A 25,146-nucleotide genomic window follows, 5' to 3' on the forward strand; every position below is an offset into this window, starting at 1 on the left:
CGGAGCGGGCCGGGCGGCAGCGCCGGGCGGCGGCGATGGGGCCGTGCTGAGGGTTCGCGGGTGCCCATGAGGCGCCGGGCAGAGCCGAGCCGCGCCGGGCGGGCTCCAGCCATGCATCCCGGTGCGCCCGCGGGCACATGGGGCAGCGCTTGAACCGCTGCCTCGATGTCCCCGTCGCGTTGCCGCCGCTGAGGCGGAGGCTGCTGCTGCTCTCCATCATGCTCTTCCTCTGGCTCTATATGTTCTACTCGTGCGCCGGCTCCTGCGCCGGGCTGACGACCCGCGGGTCACCCGCGCCGCCCCGCACCGCCCCGCCGCTGCCCCCGCTGCTGCCGGGAGAGCCGGGGGACGAGAGCAGCCTGGAGGAGCAGCGGGCAGCTCCCGACGCCGGCACCCCCATCTCCAGCTTCTTTAACGGCTCCGGTACCAAGCGGCTGCCGCAGGCCATCATCATCGGCGTGAAGAAGGGCGGGACGCGGGCGCTGCTGGAGTTCCTGCGGGTGCACCCCGACGTGCGCGCCGTCGGTGCCGAGCCCCACTTCTTCGACCGCAACTACGAGCGGGGACTCGCCTGGTACAGGTACGGGCCGGGCCGGGCAGGGGCCCCGCGGCGGGACGGGGCTGAGCGGGGTCCCAGCCGTCCTGCGCTCGCCGCCCCGGTGCGGGGATGCGGCCGCCCCGGGCTTCGGAGCAGATTGGGGAGCGCCCGGAGCGAAGAGTAAATGCTCCGCTAAATGCTTTCCCCCGAAGAAACGACCCCTAAAAAGCCCAGAGAGCAACTTGCGGTCCCCGTTAGCCCAGGCGACGGCGGAGCGTCTGCAGGTTTTCCTCAAGACAAAATATATTTAATTTTTTTTAAAGTTACTTATTAATTTAATATTTTTGAACACTCTTATTCCGCTGTACTTCCCAGTCTTTTGCTGGAGCGTACTTTTCCTCCAGCTCAGGGTGTTGCTGAGGGATAACTGGTGTGTCTCCCGGGTCTGCACGGGCTGGCGGGCTGTGCGCTCAGCGACCGCGTGTTTGCGGGGTTTTTGACCCGTTCGGGTTAGGTTTTTGGTTTTGGGCTTTTTTTTTTTTTTTTTTTTTTATCCATTGGGGTGAGACTTGACCCGTTTTCTCTTTTTCTTTTTTTTTATGTGGGGGGAGGCGAGGTGGGGCGGATTTACCCGTTTGGGAATTTTTTTGCACGTTTGGAGAGGATTTGACCCGTTCTGGGAGCGCTGCCTGGTCTGGCAGGCGGCAGCTCCACGTTCCAGTTAAAACTTCCTCACTCGCTGCCTGCATTCAGTCTCCGTTAACTTTCTCCTTCCCCGTAATCATCTGTGGAGCTGATCGATTGCCCGAGGTCGCGATCGCCAGCCCGGCGCTGGACTGCGGGAGCGGTGTGGGGTGTAGCGGGTAACGGGCGCGTCGGGAACAGGATGAACTCTTTGCATGGGAGAAAATTATAAATTTGAGGCTTGCATCCTGTAAGGATGGATGTAATTGTAAGCGATTTTGCGAGGAGCAGCCCGGTCTGGAATGTCTGTGTGCGGGTAGGCTCTGCGGAGAGGGCGGCAGTGGGAGCGGAGCAGAAGTGCGATCGTATACCGAACGAGGGGCGACCCCCGTTTCGGTGCCTTTCTCACCCTTTTCCGATTGAAGTTCCTTTATCAAGGTTGTTTTGAATATGTCTTTCTACTGAGTGTTTATAGGAATGCGAAAGAAGCCGAGATGGAAACTTTGAAGCTAGATGGGAGCTGTGGAGTTACGAATTGTAACCTCTTTGTAGTCTTGAAACTCCCACCCGACAAGTCCGATTAGGTTTATGTCTCTCTTTTTTAAATGTTGCATCTCCCAGCAGTTAGTGAAATGAGTGCAGGATAAGATCTGATGAGGAGGAAGTAATTTTTGAAAGCCTTTTCATTTTAGGAAATTCTGTCATCTCGGTGGAGGCTGTAGCGTGCTGTCCCACAGCAGCCCAAATGAAAGCTTTGTAAATTCAGCTGAGTTTAAAAATCTCACATTTTGAAGGAGAACTTGCATATAACAGAGCAGAAAACCTGTCAGTATTTATCAGCAAAATGGTGTTGTATGTGTTGAACTCTGTTTTTAATTAGGCACCTAAATTAGACCATAAAATGGTTGATTAATCTTTTACAAGTAGGAGGTGGAAGGGGAGAAGGAAAAAATAATGCTTATGATTGAGTTCATCTGTCATCCCAGATGTAGTGGGTGAAAGCCAATATTTAAAAGATGTACATTATTTTTAAATTTGGAGAACAGGTATTGTGTTTAACTTCCTAAAACTTCACCTTATCAGCTGCTTAATTGTAAGCAGTGTGGGCCCTACCCCTGCAAATACACTGTAGTTTTTCATTAGTATCTTTACAAAAGGGCTGTTTTAGCTGAGATCTGACAAATGCTGAGGTCTGAATGGTGATGCTCTCAAGCAGCAAGAGATGCTGGAAGTCTTGAAATCAGTTGTGTGTGATTCACCCCGAAGATGGGAGTGTGTCCAGCTGTCTGTGAGACTGGGACCTGGGTCAACTGGGGGGGAACTACTTAATGCAAAATACTTGGGAGAGGATGAAAACCAGCAGACAAGTTGTTATATATTGTGCTTTATTTCTAACTTAATTAGAATTAGATGCAGAAGTTTTTTCCTAGAAATTTAGTCATCAGAAGTCAGATCCTATAGAGTGGTAACTCCAAGCTCTTGCTGACTTCAGTGAATCTTGGCTTCCCAGCACTCCTCAAGAACGCTTTTATTTCTCCCAGACTTAATGAGGCTTTTATTTATTATCTTAGTATCAATAAGGAGATGTGTTTATACTTTCTTGTTAGTGTTTCAGTACAGTTAGATTAAAGATGCTGTAAAAGGTGTGTGGTGTCAGCATGGTGCAGTGAGCTGGGCAATCCTCATCTTTATTTTCAGATGCTTTTGCTGAAATCTACTGAACTTTGGAACTGGGGGAGTTACTGTGTCCTCAGCACCCAGAGTGCAGTGAAAATCCAATTGCCTGGCTTTGAAAAGATGAAGATAGAATTTTTGACCCATGTCTCATTTGAAGTGTATTTTAGCTAATTGGCTAAATCTGTTTATGTTTGTTAGGAGTTTTTGTTTGTTTAAGTTGTTCCTGCCATCCAAAATCTTCTTTTTCAGATTTTCAAGATGGAGGGGCATGAGATTTACTTGTTTAGCTTGATGAATTCTTATTTTTGGACATGAATACGATTAATCCTGTTTAACTACTTATTTCTGCCTGAGGTTTTCATCTATTGAAAATAACTTTAGAAAGAGGAAACACAAACTTGTTCCTTGCTCCATTTTCTGTCAAGTGAAATGAAATCTGTCGGTTTGTTTCTGTAGTGTAGAATGTAGAACACCATCAAGAGGTGCTGAGTATCATTCCTGAAAAGCAGGGGAGATACAAGACAAATTAAATGGGTTTTTTTCAATAGTGAGTTAACTAAAATTTGCTGGAAATAACTTCTGTGTGCACATTGCAGGGTTTTCTCCCCCCTCTCTCCTCCCCCGTAATGAATACAGCATGTTAACTGCTTCTAGTGAAAATATGTATTGTGACAGGGGAGGAATGGGATCCAGCCACTATTGCAAACGGATTTTATGAAGTGCCTTGAACTTTTGGATAGTAGAGAGGTTCCCTCTTTGTGGCAGTAAGGAGTTCAGCTCCACAGCCTGTGTGCATGTGTCTGGCTGAGCAGCCTCAGGGATGTCGTTGCTCTCTTTGGGGTTTGCTGTAGAGCTTGGTGGGGAGGAACGAAGTATTTCTTCCAAGCCTAGAAAATCAGTTGTTGAATTTCTTTTATGATTTTCTTCATTTGATTCAACAATGATGAATTTTGAAATGTCCCATGGACTTGAAAGTCCGTTGTCCTATAATTACTGTAAGAAAAAATGATTGTCATTACTGTTACATGTTTTGGATTTTTTCTTTTTTTGTTATTATTTTCAGTCCAGTGGGCTGTAATGCCCAGTCCCTCCTGCCTTGGGCTGGCTGTTGTCAGCTCTACTCAGCATCACTGATTTATATTTCAAGTCTGTAGCTCTCTACCAGGAGCCCCTGTGCCCTGTGCCGTGGCTGTGCCGGCTGTAACTGCAATAGCAGGACTAGGCTGAGCTCCTCTGCCTCTAGCAGTGCACCAGGGAGACCTCTTGTCCTTTTTTTCTTCTTTTCTCTTATGGAAAAATCTTAAAATGCTGGTGCTTTGTCTTCCCACTACTCCTAGGTTGCCCTAATTCATTGTCCTTGCTGAGACCGGGTGATTTGGATCAGCAGGATCAGGCCCTGTGGTCTGGTGGTGTGTGATAAACTGTTTCAAATATGCATTTCTTAGACTCAGAAATTGCTTGGACTTTAGGGTGCAAAGTGCTGCTTGAAAGCAATTCCTGAATTGGGAGAAACTTCCTTATTTTTTATATTTTTCCCCATGAGCCTCCTTTTTTTTTTTTTCCCCCAAGGAATGTGTGGGGGTACAAGCTGGTGCTTGCAATTGGCCGGGTTGTGAGCAAGGGAAGAATAAAAGTTTGGGGTGAAAGCCCTGATGAACCAAATCTTGAGCAAGGCAGGATTTTGCCCCTGTGTTTGGCCATTGTCTATAATCTCTGCTTTAATGAAGGTTTAATACCTGCTGCTTAATTGCCTTCCCAGTGATGCATAGATCAGCAGCACAGACAGAACCGGGGTTGGTTTTCACTGTCACATGGTTTATTGGCCCCAGGAAGTTTGGGAACAGTCCTGATACTCCCAACTGGACTTTGGGTGCAAATGACTGCATCTAAGCAAAGACTGGTTCCTCCACTGCATTCTTGTGATTCGCGCTGGGTCAGAACAAGCATCTCCCAAAGGACAGTTGTGTTCTCTGGGAAGGTTTTGCCAAACAATTTTGGTATTGAGATTTTCTTTTCTTGATGTGGAAAAAAAATTTAAAACTCAACTATTGCCTTGCCTTGTGTTGTGCTTAAGCAAGTGGGGACTTTTAGTGGTCCCCTCAGAATGTGCATGGAGTTCAGTGCCCCCTTGGCTGCTGCAGCGGCTCCCTACGACGCGCCCTGAGCTGCTGTGTAACGTTGGGAGGAAAATGACCCCCCAAAAGAAGGGCTGGGCTGCTATAATCAGTCAGCAAGGCCCTTGTGTTTGCATGGGATCATTCCTTCAGATCTGAGGAGGGTTGAGTTGTTCAAACAGATGGCAAAGATTATTCGTGTTGCTGGGGTTTCAGTGCACTGCTCTGTTTCAAGCATGTTGCCCGATATGACGCACGTGACAAGTTCTTCCCAGCACGACGCTGGGGGGGATGACATTGTCTGTTGTGATCGGGTTTCATGGCCTCACCTGTTGAGCTGCTGAACTTTTCAAAGTTGACCAAGCGTTGGGGGTGACGGATGCGGATGGTGGATCTGCCTGGCTAATCGTGTTAGCGCAGGACCCCGTAGCCTGCCGGGAGCATTGTGCTCCTTGGCATGAAAATGATGGGAATGAAAACCCACGGGCTCAGCTCTGAGTTTGGGATTTATTACTTTTTTCTTTTCAAGTGGGCCATGGCAGGTGTCTGTAACACACACTGAGCGTTGGATATCTCAAGGCACTTCCAGGCAAGGCTTTGTTTTTAAAAGCATCCAGCCAGCCCTGCGTGCAGTGGCTATAGAAACTCTACCCGAACTACTGTTCTTTGGAACTGTATTTCCAATCTGCCTGATGATAAGAATGTCCTGTATCTGGGCCTCTCTTGCTGCTGCTCTGTTCACTTGAGCCTGGGTTTGGGGCTATTTACCCATCCCAACTAGGAGGAAGTGTGATTTAGTGACCATTCAGCACAGGATTTATGTCTCCTGGTGGTATGACCATGGGTGACCAATGGGTTCAGGTGATAATGAATGGGCCAGGGCCATGTGGGATGGGTAACATATGGGTTCGAAGAACAACAAATACTGGGGCACGTTGTCTCAGTGGTGTAATTAGTGGGTCAGGGGCTATCAGCTACTACCTGTTGTCACCATGTGGTGCGTGAGGATGGACTGGAGAGGCTTCTTCCTTGGTTTGTGGGAAATGACTAAGTGCTGTGCTGGGTCCTGACTTGCTGCTGATGACTGTACTGGGGCTTGCCCTAACCATTGCAATTCCAGGTCTTTCAGCAGCTTGCTGTATATTTAATTAGCTTTCCAGAAACACCATGTACTTTTTAAAGGTACTCAGCCCAGCAGCAGCCAGAAGGCAACAGAGTAAATGGACCTTATCTTAGCTTTCTTAATGGAAACAAGGGGTCCTGTGACAAAACATATTGATTATCAGCAGGCTCATAGGAAAGGAGGGGTGAATTCAGGACAGGCGTTTGTGGTGGTGTACCTTTGCCTTTAAGGAGTTGCTCCCAGTCTGAAGGTGGTAGGAAGGGGTGCAGAGACAAGTGGGGAAGGGCATCACATTGTGCCATGGGTCAGATGAGGGGAAGAAATGGAGGTCAGGAGCACAGTCCCTCTGTCTCCACCTACGGAGAGTAGGGTCTGCTTGGCTGAGATGTGTGGTGTAACTTTGTCCCCATTGGATCACTGTTATGAATGGACTATCTCTCCTGGCACCATGCTGGCTTTGAGCATTCCCTGTGGTAGTTTTCCTCCTAGGAATAGCCATGAAGGAGGAGGAAATTAACTTAGTGATGATGATTTAGCATGCGGTGCCCTTGTACTGGGAAGGTTCAGAGGTGAGGAGGCACTTTTGGGAGCTGGCTTGTTTGGCTGCCTGACCTTTCTTCCTGGCCCTGTGGCCTTAGGAATCATTCAGACAAGATCAGAAGCTTTGGTGTTTGGAACTTTAGATGATGTTGGTGGTAATGTTGGAGAAAAATAGGTGTACAGGTGCTGCTGGCAGATCTCATACTGATTTCTGGTAAATGAATAATTCCATTTTTAAAATCTTTCTGTCAAGGTATGTGAGCATGGCAGTGCCCTGCCACGTGGTGGCTAGGGAAACTTTATTTAGAGAAAAATAATTCCAGGTTCTGCTAAATGCTTTGCATCTGTGTTAACCTCCTTGGAAACGCCCTGGAACTAGCCTGCTTCTGCAGCAGTTTTGTTCTCTCCATACAGAAAAGGGAGGGAGGAAGAACATCTCTGTAGAGGGATGGTGTGACCTAGCCCTGGCATCAAGGGAGTCATGGCTCTGTTTGGCAGCAGGTCTGACCCAGAGTTTAATTTGCAGCCTGTCTGGGATGCAGAGCAGCGTGCCTGACCCTGCCCTCCATGTGGCTTGTAAGGTGTCACACTGGGAGCCTGGCTTTGCTATCCCTATGCTGGTGGATGTCATCCTCCCTTGTCCTGGTCTTCCTGTGAGTGTTGTGCTGATAAAATTCCGTAGGTCAGAGCTGTAATTTGACCAGTTTTCTCTTCTGGTACAGGGGATTTCTATGAACACACCAAAGTGGTTGGTTTGTAATAAAAGTGAGCAGTTGTAATTTTCTCTGGAACTGACACAGACTTTGCATTCTCGTCAATGCAGCAGGCAGCTCTTCCAGAAGAGAGGGAGAGTTATTATCCACAGGCTTTCGTTACATATGCCAATGTACAATATTATAGGTGGATGTGTGCATTTGACAAATCCTTCCTAAAAGTGAACACAAGGCCAAATCCTGCATTGCCACAAACATGGTCCAACAGTACTGAGTATGACTGTATTCTGCTACACAAATTCCCTTCAAAAATACACTTTTTCATGTGGGAAGTTGGCTCTGATGAGGAAACGAGTCTTCAGCAGCATGTGGTGACAGAGACTGAACCAGATCCCCAAACATGACTGTGTCTAACGCAGTCCAGAACTCTGCCTAGGGATGGGCTCCCTCAGTGTGCATCCATGTGACTGTGCAGAAAATGTCCACACAGAAACCAAAATCTGTTACAATTATTAACTTCAATAAAGCATCTTGACAAGCTTTATATTAAAGCCCCAAGCTTTCAGCCTCTTTTGTGTTTTTATCAAACTCAAACTTGCATTAAAGCTTGAAAGTCTTGAAACTTGAAAACTTAAAACTTCAAGTGTGGGTGAATGGCACAGGGAGGCGTAGGAAATCTTTGGAAAAGTGGTCATTTAGTGAAAGGGCAATTGTGCTGGGGTTACGCTCCAGCAGTATTTTTGATTTGGAATGGGGTCCAGAGGCTGAGCAGGCTCAGAGCTCCTGTCACTAGGGGGAGGATGAAGCCCCAGCGTCTTCCTAATAAAGTGCTTTGCTTCTTCACTGAGCTATGAAATATTTAAAAAAAAAAAAAATTGGCAAGGCCTGCAGCTTTGGCATGCCTTCCGTTTGTTTTCCTAAAGATGTATTAGACTTGGAAGGAAATCAGGAGGTGTTGGAGTAAACAGGCGGTGTGTCCCAGCCCTTAGGTCCTGGAGTGGCTGTACACAGTCCTCAGCTGTTTGTACACAGGGCCATGAATGCTGTTGCTAAACGTGAATTGCAGACTGTGCTGTGCTCTGTGTCTCTGCGTGTGGGAACAAACGTGCTGCCTGCCACTGAGGTGCTGTGCCTCTGCTCTGAACCCCTGCACACACCTCTGGGGCCACGTTTCGTGAATTGTGCCAGGTCATCTGGGCTCCATCTTCCACAAGTGGGTTGGAATGGAGCAAGCTCATGAAGGTCTCACCTGTGACCAGTGGGGCAGTGGTAGATGTCTGGGTGGCTCTGAGCATCCCTGGGCTCCTGCTCTGACTTTACTATGGCTGGACCAATCAAAGTGAGCTACAAAAAGCCAGGCAGCCTGGCCATTGCCCCTTGTTGAGGACATGCTCAGCAAAGCCCATCTTCCCTTTCCCAGTGCAGAGCACTGACTTGCAACTTAACACAAAGCTTGTAACACCTTTTTTTCCTCCCCTTTTAATTTCCCTCTTGAGCTGGTCTGGTAACTAATGAGCCTTGGGCTGTCTACATGGCATTTGGAAAAGCAGAGGGAATAGCTAATACAGGGTGTTGAGCAGGGAAGGAAGCCTTGAGAGGAGATATCAGCCTTGCCAAAGCAGAAGTGGAATAGCCGGTTAGGGTTTCAGCCTGGGTTTGCTGCAAGCTGAGAGGGGCCGGGAGCTGCTGTGTTCCCTGGTAATTACAGAGGAGCCACCGGGCACACACCGGAGCCTTGGCCAGCTGCCCTGGCTGCACTGCCACTGCTGCCTCCCCCTGGAGATGATTCCAAGGTCAAACTGCTCAATGCAGTGTAATAATTAATTGGGCTATATAGAAACAGAAAGCTCATGTGGTCCTAAAGTAGCTTAAGAGCCCGTGGGTTTCCTCTTCTCTGCTTCCTCCCCACAGTCTTCCTCTTCTGGGGCTCCTCTGCGGGTGAGCCCTGCAGTTGTCGTAGGCTCGGCTGTTCCAGCAGGGCTCACCAGTTGGGTTAAGCAGCTGCACAGCTGGGTCGGAGCCCAGAAATGATGGGGGCAGAGCAATGCCTGCTCTGCCTCACTCAGTTCCCCCATCAAACCCACTGCTGGTGCCGGAGGACAGGGCACATGCCGGGTCTCTGCCTTCCCAGAGTGAATCACTTTACTCAGTGGTGGTGCCTGATGGGGAAGAGCCCCGAGCTGGGAATAGCTGCTGGCATTTGCCTTCAGTAACAGGCATTCCAAAGCTCCTCTTGCTTTGAGGCTCAGTATAGCAAGAGCTAAGCTGGACAGCTTGTTCCCCATCATGGGGAACATGGGGAAGCTACAGTGTGGGGTTCAAAACCTCCCCGAAGGCATGTTCATGTGGCATTTGCAGAATGGAGGGGAAGAATAAGCTGGGCTAGGTTTCCTGGAAGAGCTATGAAAACTTAAGTTTGTAATGAGGCTTGGAACTAGACCCAAACAATTCCTTGCCTTGTGACTCCTGGGGAGCTGAGCCTTTTATGGTATCAAAATTGATAATACTCCTTTATTCATTTTCTCATGGATTGGTCTAAAACTGGTTGAAGGTCTCTCCAAACTCCTAATGTAAAAATTTAGGGATAACATTTATTTCAGCTCTGTGTTATTTTCAATGTAGCTGCAGAAACATCTTAGTGAAAATTAAAAATCAGATTTCTTAATCAAGCATTAGTGATTATGTGCTGTCAAGGCATTTGAAGAAGGGCAGAGCAGCTTTCAGCTCTTCCAGAGTAGCCCAGGTTTTACAGCAGAGGCATGTACATGCCCTGAACCCATCAGCAAAGTCTAAGCCTTGGTTTTGCACAGGGAAATCCTTGAAAACCAAAGAGACCCCACATCTGGCTCCAAGAGTTGAGCAATGAGCATCGTCACTGCCCATGTTTGCTCTGGACCCTCTTCTGCTGCTTCCTAAGGCATTTCCTCATGCACACTAGACTGAGGGCCACCACCAGGGGTGAGGACTGGTGGAGGAGATGCCCAGGGTGATGGGCTCCATGCGAGAGGCTGTGTTTTGGTAGTGTAGACTGTCCATCTCCAGCTCCCTGACTCTCCAAGGCAGAGCTGACTTCTCTCACTTTTCAAGCACCAGGCTGCCTCTACAGCCCGGGGATGGAGGCAGAGAGAAAGGATTTTGTAGGCTCACAATGGAATCCCAGAGCGGTTCAGCCGGGTCAGAGGGGGTTGTGCTGTTTCTTTAAGAACCCAAGGGTGTAGAGATCAAAGGTGTGGGTGAGTCAATTACAATTCACATTTGGTTCATCCATATGTTTGGGTATTTGAAAAGCTTCAATAGTCACCCATTTTATATCTCTTATGCCCATTGATTTGTTAATCTGACACTTGGTTTCATCTGAATAATAATAGCTGTCATTCAGAGTCCTCAGTGTTCAGGGAAAAGTCATTTCACTTGGGTTGTGCTCTAAGGCCTTGGCAGACTGGACCACAGTGCTCTTTATGTACAAGGCCTTGAAGGACTTGCGGATAATTCAGCCCCATGGCTGGCTCTGGAAAGAAATTGGCTCTGAATGAAAGCAGGGTGGGATGCTGGAGGTTGCTGGAGGGCTTTGGCACGTGTAGTTTTACTCCTAAAGTCCTTCCTGGTTGTCACCATAGCCATGGACCTGCCATCACAGTGCATGGGGTGTGAGGAGATGGCAGGGTTACACACAAAGACAACCCAAGCCATCAGAAATGGCAAGCAGGCCCTCTTAAATAGTGCCTGAGTGCTTTGGACTAGATCAAATCATTGGTATGGCCATGTGAAGTCTCTAATTATGTGAATGCCTTTTTAATGAGAAGCAGTGCTTTGCATCTCTTGTACTTGCAGCAGACCATCTCCACCAGCTGAGCCTGCTCTTTAAAGAGCTCTTGGCTGGGAGTCATTGACTGTTTATGACCACGCCAAGATCCCAGGTAATGACTGGGCAGAAAGGCAGTCTGCAGACAGACCTGCTCCTTCATGTTTCCCTAATTGGCACCTGTTTCCCTCCTTCACTGGGAATTTCTCTCCTTTCCAAGGCTGGTTTTGTTCCTTCTGCTTTACCCCAAGTCCTGCAGTGTTACTGGGGACGCAGGGATGTGGTGGCACCACAAACCTGCAGCCTGGTTTCCTCAATCAGGCATGCTGGGTTTTAGTCCTGGAAATGTTTGTATTTTCTCTCTTGGATGCTTGATGTGAGGTGTCAAAGGGAGGGGAGAGTCAGGAGGTTCATCCTGGCCTGACTAGAGATATTGGTGGAAAAAAATCTCATTCTGGACAGATGTCTCACTGCCCTGGTCTGTTTGCCACAGAGAGGTCTTGATTTCCAGCACTACTCCTTTCTGAGAGCGAATCACAAATCCATTAACAAATGAGTTGAGGTGACAATCCCATTTGTGTTAAAATGCATTTAGGGATCAGTACTGAGAGGATCACCGGTGCATTAATTTGCCAGGCCTTTTGTTCCAATGGGTGGCAAAATTAGCTCATCCCAATGAGGGTCACACTGACCTGGACAGTGCCCAGATTAGTGGTGGTTGAGGTTGGTGTCACCCCTCCCTTCTGAGAAGGAAGCAGGAGACTTTCAGAAGTTAATTAGGTGTTTCAGCTGAGAATAAAGTCTAAACCAATTTTAAATTCTTGACCCACTCAATGAGATGCTAAGGGTAGTGAGAAGCTGGTGAGTACAGGACATGCTTGGTTGGTTGAGCACCCTCCCCATTTTCCTCTGATGGATTTGTTCTTCCCTGCTGTTACTGGCCATGGGAAAGGTCCTCTGATGGTTGGAGGGGCATCCCCTTCCCTCTGTCACAGCTGAGGAGAAGCCTCAGTGCTGCACAGTTTCAAGGCTGGTTTGGGTGTTGCTGAAGAGGCAGCTGGAGTTGTGCAGCTGAGGTTTGACAGCACCTTGTTGGCATTACTTGGCCTGTGGAACATATGTACATGATCAGAAAGGGCAGGAAAAAACATAACTTTCTTTCTTCATAAGGAAAATGGAAAGCTGACTGTTTTCTGCACTGTTGTTTTAAAGGTCTTTGCTGTTCAGGTGGTGCTGGACGCCGTTTGGATTCCTTTTGGTGCAGAAAGTGAATTCCTGGAGATTCTGCATGGCTTTTTTGAAAAACTGTGGATGTAAATGTGTCTCAAGATTTGTTTCAAGCCTGGTCTGGCCCTGGCCACCTTGTGAGATCCCTTCCCACATGCTGTGGAAGAGCTAGTGGTCTCTGATTCAGATGTGATATGGAAGATGTTCCAGGGCATGTCAATGCACAGAGGAAAGTGCTGCTGGGTGAATAAAGTGTCCCTGCTCCCCCCTCCCTCAGGTCTCCAAAGTCTATCAGGAGGCTTTTTTCTCTAATCATGGCTGTAAAGACCCAGAGCAGGAAGGCTGGGCTTAATTAGGAGAAATGTGCGTCAAGGTGGCAAGCAAAGTCCTCCCTGTGCAAATGCTGGGCCACTCGTGCAGGTGTTTTACAAAAGGCAACATTATCACTGTAACTCATTACCTGCCCGTGCAGGCACACAGATTAGGGCATTTGTTTCTGTGTTGGGGAAAATACAAAAGACCTCTCAGCAGGGCTGTGATTTATGAACATTGCATTAGGGGAACATGGTCATACCTGTATCTTGCTGGAGTGGCTGTTGACTTGTATTTCCTTTTGGAGTTGGCTCTTTGCTATGTGGGTTGAGGTTTTTTTCCCTCTTTCTAGCAGAGTTGGAGCAGGTGAAATGTGGTGGCTTGGCAGTGCCCCAGAGGAGACTCAAAGCCTGGGAAGTTCATCTCCTAGTAGTGCTCTCCTGGGTAGAAATTTGTCAGGTCTTTCTGAGTGTCAGCGGGTTGGACCAGGGTTGGCCACTCGCGTTCAGCGGCTTTTTGGGGGCTGGAGAGAGGCTGCTGCCATGGTCACTACAGGGTTACTTGACCAGAAAGTTGATTTATGAGTGTGTACCATAGAAATCTACATCCATATAACTGGCATGGACCCGCCCCCTAGAGTGGCCCAAACCAGAGGTGTTTCTGTGGAACCAGCTCCTTTTCTGGGAAACTGGCAAAGTTCCCTATTGCAGCACAGCTACAGAAACAGTGTGGCAGTGTGTTGCTGCCACAACAGATGACTGGGGGGTATGAGATGTGACCATCTCCCCTGCATTGATTACACCAGATGTGCTCTCTGGGTCCAGATCCAGGTGTACCCTGCTCGCTGGGCTCCCCACCTCCAGCATACAGCAAAATGAGTCACTGCAACAGGGCCTGGAAGAGGAGGAATTGTAGTGATGAGGCTGGTGGGATAACCTCCTGGGGGCTACTTGGATTGGGAATACCTCCTAGTGTCCTAGCCGGGGGCAAGAGCCTCAGGGTGCTCTGGTGTCACAGGTGGAATGAGCCAGAATGCCAACAGGCTGTACTCTTTCTGCAGTGCCAGTTCTCTGTGTCTCAGTACCCACTTCTCCCTCCCCCAAATCCCAGATCCTCACATCTCTGGGGCTTAACCTGATTATATTGCTCCCTTAGCTGCAAGGAAGCATTTTCCCAAGACCTAGGAGGAAGAGAGATGTCTTGAAGACCTGTAAAGAGCAGTGTCCCAGGGGGTTTAACGTCCTCGGAGAGGATTAGTCCTGTTGCTACAATTAAGAGAGCAATTGGTGGGTCTGGGAGCTGTTTGGGGCTGATGCCTGAATGTGCCACCAGTACTGGCTGGTGCTCCTGCCACACTGGGGGTTTGTGCCTGAGCTTTGATGGCAGGGAAGGGGTGAGAGGGAAGAAGCTGTGGTGTGAGCATTGAGCATTGGTGCCTCTTGGACATGTCTGAGTGGCTGCTGTGGGGCAAGAAAGCTGACAGCGAGGTGTAGGCTTTGGCTGGGACCTGTGGGAACAGCCCAGTTATTCTCCTGAAGGAGTTGAAGCCAAACCCCTGAGATCAGAGTCTCTGTTCATGTGGACTGTCTTAGTCCCACATCCTCTGCTGCAGGAGACCTTCCTGTCACCTGGGTACCATGGATGTGTTTTGGATATCCCACCATTATGGTATCTTCATCTGCTTTTAAGCCTCTTCCAAGACAGGCTTCCTTTGCACAGACCTACTCTGAGCTAGCAAAAGCCTTGCAAGAGCTGTGGGGTTTTTGTCTTTTTTATTTGTCTCCACAATTAAGCCAATAACTCCAGACCTTGACTCTCTTTGCTGGCTTTTCTCTGGACAAGGACATTCTGTGCTTGCAGGTGCTCACCCAGTGCAGATGCTGGTTTCACCTTCTCATGAGGGCAGGATTGGTACTACTTAAGTAAAGCTGAGTTCAAGAATTTGTGCCTCTGGTGCAAGGATGTGTTGAACTATCACTCTTCAAGAGCAGAACGTTGTCTTGCAATGAGTCTGTAAGTGGATCTATCAAAACTTTACATAGTAGGAGGTTAGTACTCATAATGTTAAGTCTAGGCTATACAATCTGGAGGGAGGGGAAGTTGCTGGTCTTTCTGGTTGCAAAAGTATAAGAGGCAGAGGCAGTCCAGAGAATTTATTTTTTACCAGGAATGAGTTGTAAGCACTGAAATCTCTCTGGATGCCTAAAATTCTTCCTCTTTCCTCCCTTTCAGGCTGTTGTCTGTTTAATTTATTGAGAAAAATGTTTCTACAACTTTGCAATAAACTCTCTCACACTGTGACAGTAATCTTGCCTTGTTACGAGCCTGCAACTGGTGTAGCTCTGGAGGAGTTGCTGATTTCCCAGAGTGAGCAGAGCTGACCTGCCTGCTTCTGGTCCAAGGGCTGGGGACTCACACTGGTGGCCCCCAGGTGCCAGAAGAGAGGGAAGAGGATTACACTGGTGCAACTGAGGTGCTCCTGCAGGGATAAATTCCAGTTAAACACTCCACCGAGGTGCATGAAGAGCTGTCATGGAGCAGGAATAAAACACACAGTTTGGAGCAGACAGTTGGTGCTGCGATCTGCTGATAAAGGGGCTTTAGTCCCAGTTTGTCAGTTAGCTCAGTCATATTTCCTGCTGAGTTCAGGAGATTTTTTCCCCCTTAAATCATGAGCTTCACAGAACTTCCCTCTCCCTGCTCTGCTTTTAAACAAAACCAGTCTTTTTGTCTTTTTGGGGGGAAATGGAGACAGATTAGAGTTATCTCACATGACTTGACCGGTGGGCAGCACAGCCCAGTGATGCCGGGCAATATTCTAAAGAACTCACCCATGAACAGCAATTAGCTTTTAATTGTGGCACTGCCGCCTGCCCGGGGCTGCTGGAACAGCACCGGGAGCTCTTTGTCGCCGGAGCGGCACCAGGGGGGACCCTCGGCCGTGAAAGGGGAGCGGCGGTGACCGAAAGGAATAAGATGCTCATTTCAGCCCCACCCCCTTACTGCTCTCAAAAGCTCTTATTTTCAGAGCAAAGCACTATTGAAGCATTGGGACAATGGAGTCCAAATCCTGCTGGGGGAAGGGAGATGCTGGCAATTGCATCTTTTGTTGCTTTTCCTTCTTTATTTGCCTATGGCCTCCCCCATCCCACCCCTCCAAGAAATCCACATAGATGCTCGCTAGATGATAATGAAATCACTTTCTTGGGACCTTGCTAATAGGATTATAATTATTACTGGAGATGAACTGGAGTGAATAGAATATTTACCATTTCATCTTAAATTATTGTAAATCCCTCCAAAGCAGCCCTTTGATATGTAAAGTGCTGCTCCTCTCCCCTGGTGAAGATAATTATTTAGTGGAAGTTCAGAGCTTTTAAGTATGGTGGGGAGTAGAAAGAGGCTTCCGTGTTTACATAAAGAGAAGAGGAGGGCCTGTGTAATGAACTGGGGACGTTGATGAATATCTTGCCTGGCTCCAGTGAAGGAGGAGGGAAAGTTCTTGCTTAGCAGTTGTAACATCTCACACTGTTATTTGGGGAAGAGGTAAAAAAATAATTGGAAATTTAGCTCTTCCTAATCCAAAGAAGGCTCCACATCCCTGCAGCCTGTGTTCAGTTGGTACATGACCTACCCAGTGACAGTGGCAACTTCCTGAGTTTGTTCTGTAGAGCTGGAGGAATTTCTATTGGAGGAATGACCAAGCATCCGCAGCCTGGCAGAGAGATTTCTTGGGGGAAGGTATGGTACTTGCCAGACTTGGAGCTAGGCTGGAGATGAAGGGAGGGATGCACTGGTGAGATGGTGCAAGGACTGGGGCTGTGGTGTGAGGGCAGGGGCTGGTGAAAATGGGCAAAGCAAGGAGCCTTGCCTTGGTTGGGCTGTGTATGCAGAGGTTCAGGAGGAATCACAGAATGTCCTGACTTGGAAGGGACCATGAATATCCCTTCATGTTATCCCCCTGCAGGGATACCACCCACTAGACCAGATTTCTCGGGGCCCCATCCAACCTGGCCTTGAACACTTACAGGAGTGGGGCAGCCACCCAGACAAGGGGTTGGAAGAGAGATTGACTGAGGATTGTTAGGTGGACAAAGTGCATCAGGCAAAGGAGGGCCTCTGGACCTGAATTTGGATGGAGGCTGAGAAAGCAGTAGGGGACAGCATGCTGCTTGCCCCATTCTTGCTCTGTCCCTTCCCTCCTCTGGCTAGGGCTGGAGATCCCCAAGCCACAAAGGGAGGACTGCACCCCTTGGGCACTTTCATGTTAGCATCTGCAAGGAGGGTGCCCTTCTCTCAACTTTCCAGGGTAGTCTTGGCTCCTTGAACGCTTACAGAGGCTGCCCTGCATGGAGCATGAGCTCAGGTAGGAAGGGGGATTGCTCCAATCAGCCACCTCCAAGGCCACCTTTATGCCTTTGCATCCTTTGCCAAGGAACAGGCATGTCCCAGGAGTGATGGTGACATCAGCCATCAATGGCCCAGGAGTCTTTGTGGAACCTGGGCTTCTCTATTGTGCTTCTGGTGAAAGCATAAGCCTGTTCTGTGCAGACAAGACTCCCACCAAGTGTTTCTGCTGATCTAAGTTATTCCTCCTCGGTAGGTTGCAGCTGTATGGTACACCATATATGGCACTTTGATACAGAAGGCAGCAGCCCTGCAAGGGATAGCATGTCATATCTTGGTTATGAGACTGCTTCTAATTAACCCATTTAATCTCATGCAGTAGGGGAGGCATGTGGGTGAGAGTTGTGTTTTGTCTGGCACAGGGTGGGAGGCTGCCTTTGCAGCAGAGGCTGGTGGAGCTTGTTATACTCATTGCTGTTCCCAGAGGCACAAACCCTCCATGGATCAGGCCCTGCTTTGTCCAGGGTGGTGCACAGATGCTGCTGCAAACTGTCTGTCCAGCTCTGTGGCTGGGTTAGCTCCCTGTGTCCTTGACCCCACAGAGAGGGTCAAGCCTCTGTGGTGGCTCCTAGGTCTGATTTGAAACCAGTGACTTTTGAAAAGGTAAATAAAGTCTTTTATTAAAAAAAAAAAAAAACAAAACAAACCTAAATACAAAAAATATCCTAAACCATGATATTTGCTGCAGTGCTTTGCCCTTTCCTTAGGGCACTTCTTGCTTTGATTTGCCAGGGCCGTTTGGTGTGTCCCGGCTGTGCCATGTGCAGTGGGGACGAAAGGGCCATCTGCCACTGCCTTGCACCTCCCCATTTCCCAGACCTTTGATGGAGGTTTTTTATCAGCATCAAAGGAGCTTAGATCAGACTCCACAGCCAGACCAGAGCCTGTGGGGTACATGGTGATGCCACCCATGGCCACCAGCTCTTTGGTCCTATCGAAGTCCCAGAGCACCTTCATCATGGGTACTCTTCCCACACAATTACTGTCCTCTCCCTCCTTTAATCCCCAAAATTCCCCAACAAGTGAAGGGCACCTAGCAGATTTGGGGACAGGGAGCCAGGAGGGTGAGAAAAACATTAATTTCAGGCCGACATATTTTTTCCTCCTTTCCCTCCATCTTCACTTACTCCTTCCTCACCCCCAAAGTTTGTTAATTCCCATCATCTGGTTTGTGTAATCATCGTGGCGAGTGTTTGGTGGAGCTGGATAGGGTTACATCCATTTCAAAAAGGCCGAGGCTGGTTCCCAGCCGTTCCCTTTTATTGTTGTATAATTTGCCAACCCAAACAATAGACTCCTACTTGAGACAAAGGCACACATGTTGCTCTTACCACTGGTCATAAAAAAAGGAGAGACTGCCTGCTACTGTACAGGTCTGTGGTGCAACAGCAGCTGAAGCCAAGGAAAATTTTTGGTAAGATGATGTATCAAATAATAAAGCAGCAAGCACTCACACCCCCAAAGAGGAATTTGCTATTGCTTCTTTTCTCTCTATTTCTTCCTCTTCCTCCATCTCCCTCACTGCCCTTTCCCACTGCTGTCACCAGAAAGCACAGTCAAAGTCAAGCAGGTAATTTTGAAGTCAGTTGACCTGTGTGCTGGTAGCAGGGTTTGTGATGCAATTAAAGCTTTTTTTATTTTATTTTATTTACTTTGTATTACTTTAACAGTCTTTTCCAGAGCTGGTCAGGTTCTTGCTTTTAAGGAGTATTGCTGGGATTCAACGGTTTTGTGATCAGCCATGCAGGCAAAGGGGCCTGATAGGGTCGGGAGGGGACAGTGTGGTGGCCTCAGGAGCTGAGCTGGTGATGCTTTGGGGTTTTGATTGATGAGCATCTGAGCTCTTGCTCACCTGGTCAGGTGCCAGTATGGGGCTACAGCTGTGTAGTTTTAATCCAGCCCCTGGCTGCTCTTACCAGCACTGTACATTTTTCCTGCTTTCTGGCAGCAACAAACTGCCTTGGAAACTGGGAGCAACTGGGTCACCTTGGCAGGGGGATGAGCTGTCGGGCAAAGCTACCACCAATGGAGGTAACACCCCATCCTTCCCTGGGTGCCTACAGCTCTTTTCCAAGGTATTAGAATTAACTTGCTTGGCCTAATTTTATTTATTGATATGGGGAGGAGAGAAAATGCAGAGAAGCAGCAGGAATTAGAGTGAGAATTGGCTGTTGCAGTAAAGCCCTCCTTAAAAATGTTTGGCTTAAGATGACAGATGGACAGAGACACTGTGGTGTGAAATGAGCCCCTTGGCTTTGGTGGGATCCTGACCAGAGCAAAGCTGAACAGGACCATGCTGAGATGGGAACAGGGTACCAAACTGCCCCTGGGATGGGGACAAGGCAGAGGGAGATGCAGCATATTGGAAAGAATCATCTTCTGAGGGGATGCAGCTTTAATCTCCCTCATCTTCTGCCCTTAGTTCCTCAGAGCTGTTCCAAGCCTGAACAGCCCACTGCTGGGCCTGTTTGCTTTCAAACCTGTAAATTAGAAATGCGGCAAAAATCTTAAATTCATCAGGTGTGTTAAGTTGTACCATGTTCTGGGTTGTTTTGTTACTGGCTGTACTTTAGCTTGGTGTCATCTTGGGTTTTCAAACCCTCTGTCATTACTCTGGAGGCTAAAAAATCAGTTTTCCCCTAGGATGGGAGAAGAACTTTGTTGTTTACCTTTTGTATTTCTATTCACCTTCTCACCATAACTTTTCAACCTAATTTATGCAGTTTCTTGGGAGGATTTGGGGGGCACTTTCCTCAGAAAAAAATCAGGTTGTCAAATTTGGGTTTTCTGAAAGGGAATCACTTTTTGCCTTCTTGAAACATCAGTGAGGAATGGGGCAGAAACTTGTCAAAGATAGGTCAGATGTTCTGTGTGTGGAGTGCTGGACTGCAAAGCAAATGGTTATGGGTCACAGATATGAATTTGGCATAAATGTGGCTGATGTCCCAAATAATTTGATGTGCTTTTCCTCCCATTTCCCATGTTTTCCTTGCTTCTAGGGAACAGCTTTGGGGGAACGTCTAGAAATTCTGTGCTAAAGTGGTTCTTGCTGTATTTGCTGGCAGAGGTGCTGTGGGGACTGCTGTGAGTGCAGTCCCCATCTCCTCCAGGAGAGTTTTATCATCTTTGCCGAGGGAAACTGAGGAAGCACAGAGGATTGAGGAAGAGTGGTGGTGTGGAGCATAGAGGCTGGAGACTGGATGGTGCCATTGCTGCGGCTGCATCACAGGACAACCCGGTTTTCAGACTTACCTATGGGACTCGTTGCTTGAATTTGTTGGTGCAGAGGGAACATCTCCCAGAGTGGTGCTGGGTGGCTCCAGGTCCTGGATAGGAATCTATCCAGCATGAAACCTTCCTCAGAAAGGAAAGCCCATCCTTTCAGCTCTGGAGCTTCTGTTGGGCAGCAGGACACCTGAGTGAGCTGGCCTTGGCTGGGCAGCCTGGTGGTGCCCCCAGGGGCAGGGGGTCGTGGCTGCACCCCGGCTTAGCCCTGCCCTGGGCTCTGGCAGAGCCGGAGGGTTTATCCCAGCAGGTATTGGCCGTGGCAGAAGGTGCATGGGGGGGAACCAACAGACGTCCCCAGGGATAAAACCAGACACCACAGCTGTGCTCTGTCCTGCACTGGTCTGTCCTACCTGTGGCAAATAAAGCAGCAACAGGTTGTGGGGGTCCTCTCACCCCCCTGGCATGTTCCTCCTTGAGAAGTAACAGCAGATTAGCCTGGAGCCCCTCTGTGCAGACAAAAGCTGCCACAAAGGGCATTAGGCTTCAGGATTGGATTACCATGTGGCCACCTGTCATCCCCACTTGGTAAATTTATCTCACTCTGGGTCTGATTTTCACATTGGAGAAGTTTGCTCTTATAAAGCCCCCACAAAATCCCCTGCCCAGTGCCTTTCCAAGCAACAGCCTGGCTGAGTTCATCTTAGTATCCCTTCTTATTCCAGGTTTCAGAGCTGCTTGGGGCTGGGGATTAGGACTGTTTGAATGAAGAGAGCCTTTATTACATTAGTTTAAGTGGTTAATAGGTAAAGTAGGCCAATCCATCTTTAGACTAAGCCTATCGCTTCGCCTACGGAGGGTGCAGGCTTCACCAAGGAAATGTTCATTAAAGGAAAAGCTTTTCCTCTGTCCCTCTTGACATGTTAATAGCTCAGGGTTAGGGGCTTGCTCTTTGCCTGTGCAAAATTCATAGCTGTGCAAAATTCTTAGCTATGCTCATGCAGCAACTTCCTCCCCTTGCTGGGACCCAGTTGCTGGCAGCTCTGCCCTGGTCCGCAGTGCTGAGCCCCACCAGTGCTTTCTGGCTGGGCTGGGTGGGGAATAAAGGATGCTGGGATTCTGCTGGTGCTCCTCATCCTCATTTCCTTCATCCATGCTCAATAAGCAGGTGCCTCATCCCTTCCCAAGCAGGGAGGTGGGGATGGAGTTCAAATGACGGGTAGAGGCAGGGCTTTGGTGCTGGGACTCTCTGCTGTGGGATGTTCTCAAGGCCAGAAGTATTTGTGGGTTTGAAAGGATTAGACAGTTCATAGTCGCTATGAAATAGGATGATTTGGATGCAGATGCTGTCTCCAGAGGTCTTTGAACTCTAGGTTGCCAGAAGGCAGGAGGGATGGCTTGCCAAGGTTTTCATACCATATTTTCTACTACAGTTTCCACTATGGCCCTCAGTGGTGACTCTATCCAGCCCTGGGGCTCAGTTGAGCTCTCTATTTCCCACAGCCCCGTTCCCTCTGTCATCTCCCTCTGCTCTCCTCTATGGACAGCAGTGGTAGCTGCACCTCTGCCTTTCTCACCTTGTGTCTGGCAGTGCTGGCAGGAGCTGCCCATGTCTCCATGGTGCCTGAGAATCCTCCATGGAAACAGAGGCTCCACAGTGGTCACAAGCTGCCTGGGGTGATCTGTATCCACCTGAGCTGAACGGGGGTTTCTGCTGGACCCCACCCCTTTCTCCCAAGGGGCTGCATCCCACCAGGGCATCGTGGCTTCTCACCATCATAGCTCCTCTTTCCGCTCCCAAAGCAGCAGCTGTAGTTTAGCATGGCCCTTGCTGTCCTGGAGCCCCAGGAGCAGATATGTTTGGCTCTGGATCTAGTCCTCCTTCCACCAAAACGTATGTCCAGTGTGTTGTGTTGGAGCTGCAGTGCTCTGCTGGGCCAAGTTGCCCTTCTTCAGCTGTGGCTTGAATGGAAATAAAATCTTCTTCTTTCCACCACTATGAGCTCAGACCAGCCAGCGTACCCATTCCTTCTGTCCCTGAGGCTCTGCTGTCTCTGGCTGCCAGCATGATGGATGGTGCCTCTGTGGGAGATTATGGAAACCACAGCAAACCTCCTCACAACTGACATGCCCATGCAGTAAAACTTTGCTCCTGGATGTGGTGTTGTCAGAGGTTCAAACGATTTCTGTGGGCTACAATATTTGGCTTCACTTGCAGCTGTCTTTCTTTCATGCAGCCACTTTACAAACAAAGCAGAGTCTGAGACAATCTTGAGGGTCTCAGTTTTGGGCTATACCTGGCACCTATGTGGTACAATGAAGGAAGAGCAGGAGCAGGGGCCCGAGGGCTGTTTTTGGTGGATCCAGGCTGTGTGCATGGGGTGAAGGTTCTGTTTCTGCCTCTGCTCACCTCAGCCCGTGTTGGCCAATCTGAGGGCAGTAGGTGTGTCAATGTGCCTTGTTCTGCTTTGCTTGCTGTGATGGGTCACCAGCAAAATGTTCTTAAATTGCCAAGAATTCAGGCCCTCTCCAAAAAAAACAATCTGGGAGGTTTAGGCTTGCCCAGAACTGAATACTTTCAGCCACAAGTGCAGTGTGGGTCCAGGAGATTATCTGCTCTGCAAAGGGGCTGATACAAGGCCAATGGATGCCTCTTAGGTAAGAGTTACTCCCTGCTTTCTTCCACTTATGGTGAGCTCCTCTGTATTTGCTGAAATGCTAATTAAGAACCCGTGTTTCCCAACTGAATCAACTGACTTGGCACTCCATCCCCAGCAATTTCCTCCTGCTTCACAGCCCAGCCCTGCCCAATGCCTTTCTTGTGCAAGGAGGGGAAAAATAAACCTTGCATCATTCCCATGAGACTGATAAATACTGGCTGTAGTAGTCCTGGATGAGAAATCAGTCCCAAAATGCAGGGCCCCATGCAACCAGCAATCCAGTGAACCCGACCTAAAGCTGAAGGGCTTCAGTGGAACACAGGCAACCTGAGAATGTTTTGAGAAGCTTTCTCCTCTCTAGGCCAGGTCCCAGGCCATTAAGGACTTCATGGGTAGAAAACAACCTCTTAAATCAAGCTGAAAAGCAGTTGGTGGCCAGTGAAGGATGTAGAACTTGGGTTTAATGTGGCCATAAAAGGGGACACCACTTAATGAGCAAATGTTGAAATCTACCTCAGCCCACGACAAATTTAACAGTTGCTCTGAGTGTTATTGACTGGCCCTATTTTGTGACAGCGTTATGGGGTTGCAGAGTTGGCCAGAAAGGCGGAGGATTAGTCAGAGTTTTATTCTGGTTGCTGGTTTTGGCACACATACTAGCTCCTGCCTTCCAGAAGCTCTCACATCCCAGGTATCTGGTAGACCAGTGTGATTTTTATCTGCATGTAAAACTCCATTCGTGTGGACTTGAAATCCCAGCCTTCAGGGTTGCCACCACCTCTGGCCATGACTGGAGGTTCCACAAGCTGATATCCTCTTCCTCCCCAGTCCAGCTTGTCCATTACCACTTCTACCTGAGTGCCATGCAGATCTGGCCCAGGGTTTGTGTCCCACCTTGGGACTGTGGAGAAGGGGCTTTATTGGCAGCCTCTCGGCACAGCTCACAGGGAGGATGGAGCTGCAGCCACTGGGTGCCCCTTGCCAGTAAACAAATTGCACAAAGGTCATGCCAGAGGCTGGTGAAGTAAAATACCAGGTACAGTGTGAGCTCACCAATAGTTGCACAAAAAGCTACTGACCAAATTTCAGAGACATAGGATGATTTTCGATGCAAACAGACCTCTCATTCCTGGATCCCCTGTTATTTGCCCTCAGAACAGATTGGTCAGTTTTCTTCCCTTGAGTTTTCTTCCCATTGGCTTTAGCACAAATTATCAGTGGCTGTGTTAATTGCAAGAGCCCTGGTGATCTTTGCTGTGGAAGCATAAAAGCAGTCAGGGAGGAGATGGCTGTTGGGAGCAGCCTCTGTGTGGTGTCCTATGGCTGAGGGAAGCACAGCTTCAGGCTTGCAGATCACACACTGGCTGCTTATTTCTCTGTGCTGGGTGGATGCTTTGAAAACTTAATCAAGTTTTATAACTTTAATTTCGTGCCTGACTCCCCTTTTGCCTTTTCTTTTCAACTGTCTCTCAACCCAGAGCGAACAAGTCTGTTTGGGCTATAAAGGGAAAGAACTGGCAAACGGTCTAAAATATTTTAGCTTGCCTAGCGAATAATCGGAAAAAATTACTCTCCCTGCTTCATGCCACTTCCATCAATTCTGCAAGCTCCCTATTCTTTCCCCATGTGGTTAATTAGGAATAGGCAGGGAATAAGGTGGAATTGCTGGAAGTTTTAAGTTTTAAAAGTACTTTGTGAAGGTATGTCCTGCCCATGTTCTGAGGTTGTATCCCATATGCTGACCTGCTGTAACCCGTGGGGCAGTGCTGGGGTGGGGCTGTCCTCATTGTCTCTTGGACTGGGATGTGCTGAAGATGCCACAGGCAGCTCTTGATGCCCTTTCTAGTTCATGTGAGGAAACAAGTGATAGGGAATAGTAAAGAAGTGGATGAAACTGGGTGCAAGAGGACACCTGTGAGTGAAGTCCTGCTGTTGGCAAGCCAGAGAAAAATTGCACCCTCTTGCCTGGACTGGGAAAATTTTGCACTTGGAATGCTGAGGGAAAACGAGGTGAACGCATTCTAGTGATCTCCTGCTTTTCTGCTGTACCATCCTCTCATTCCCATGGGAAATGAGCTCTGGACTGGCGCTGAGGTCTCAGTGGTGTTGTCATGAGCCAAAACA

At 48.6% G+C, this 25,146-nt stretch overlaps 1 protein-coding gene across 1 annotated transcript in view; it reads left to right on the forward strand.

The window, feature by feature from the left end:
- Positions 1-25,146, forward strand: part of LOC132336797 (heparan sulfate glucosamine 3-O-sulfotransferase 3B1-like) — a 29,500-nt gene continuing 4,354 nt past the window's right edge. Inside the window, exon 1 of the mRNA XM_059864669.1 lies at positions 1-580. Coding sequence (XP_059720652.1) covers positions 138-580 — 443 coding nt within the window. The 5' untranslated portion in view covers positions 1-137. The remainder of the gene's footprint in view (positions 581-25,146) is intronic.

This window comes from Haemorhous mexicanus, chromosome 20 (assembly GCF_027477595.1).
Source record: "Haemorhous mexicanus isolate bHaeMex1 chromosome 20, bHaeMex1.pri, whole genome shotgun sequence".
NCBI lineage: Eukaryota > Metazoa > Chordata > Aves > Passeriformes > Fringillidae > Haemorhous > Haemorhous mexicanus.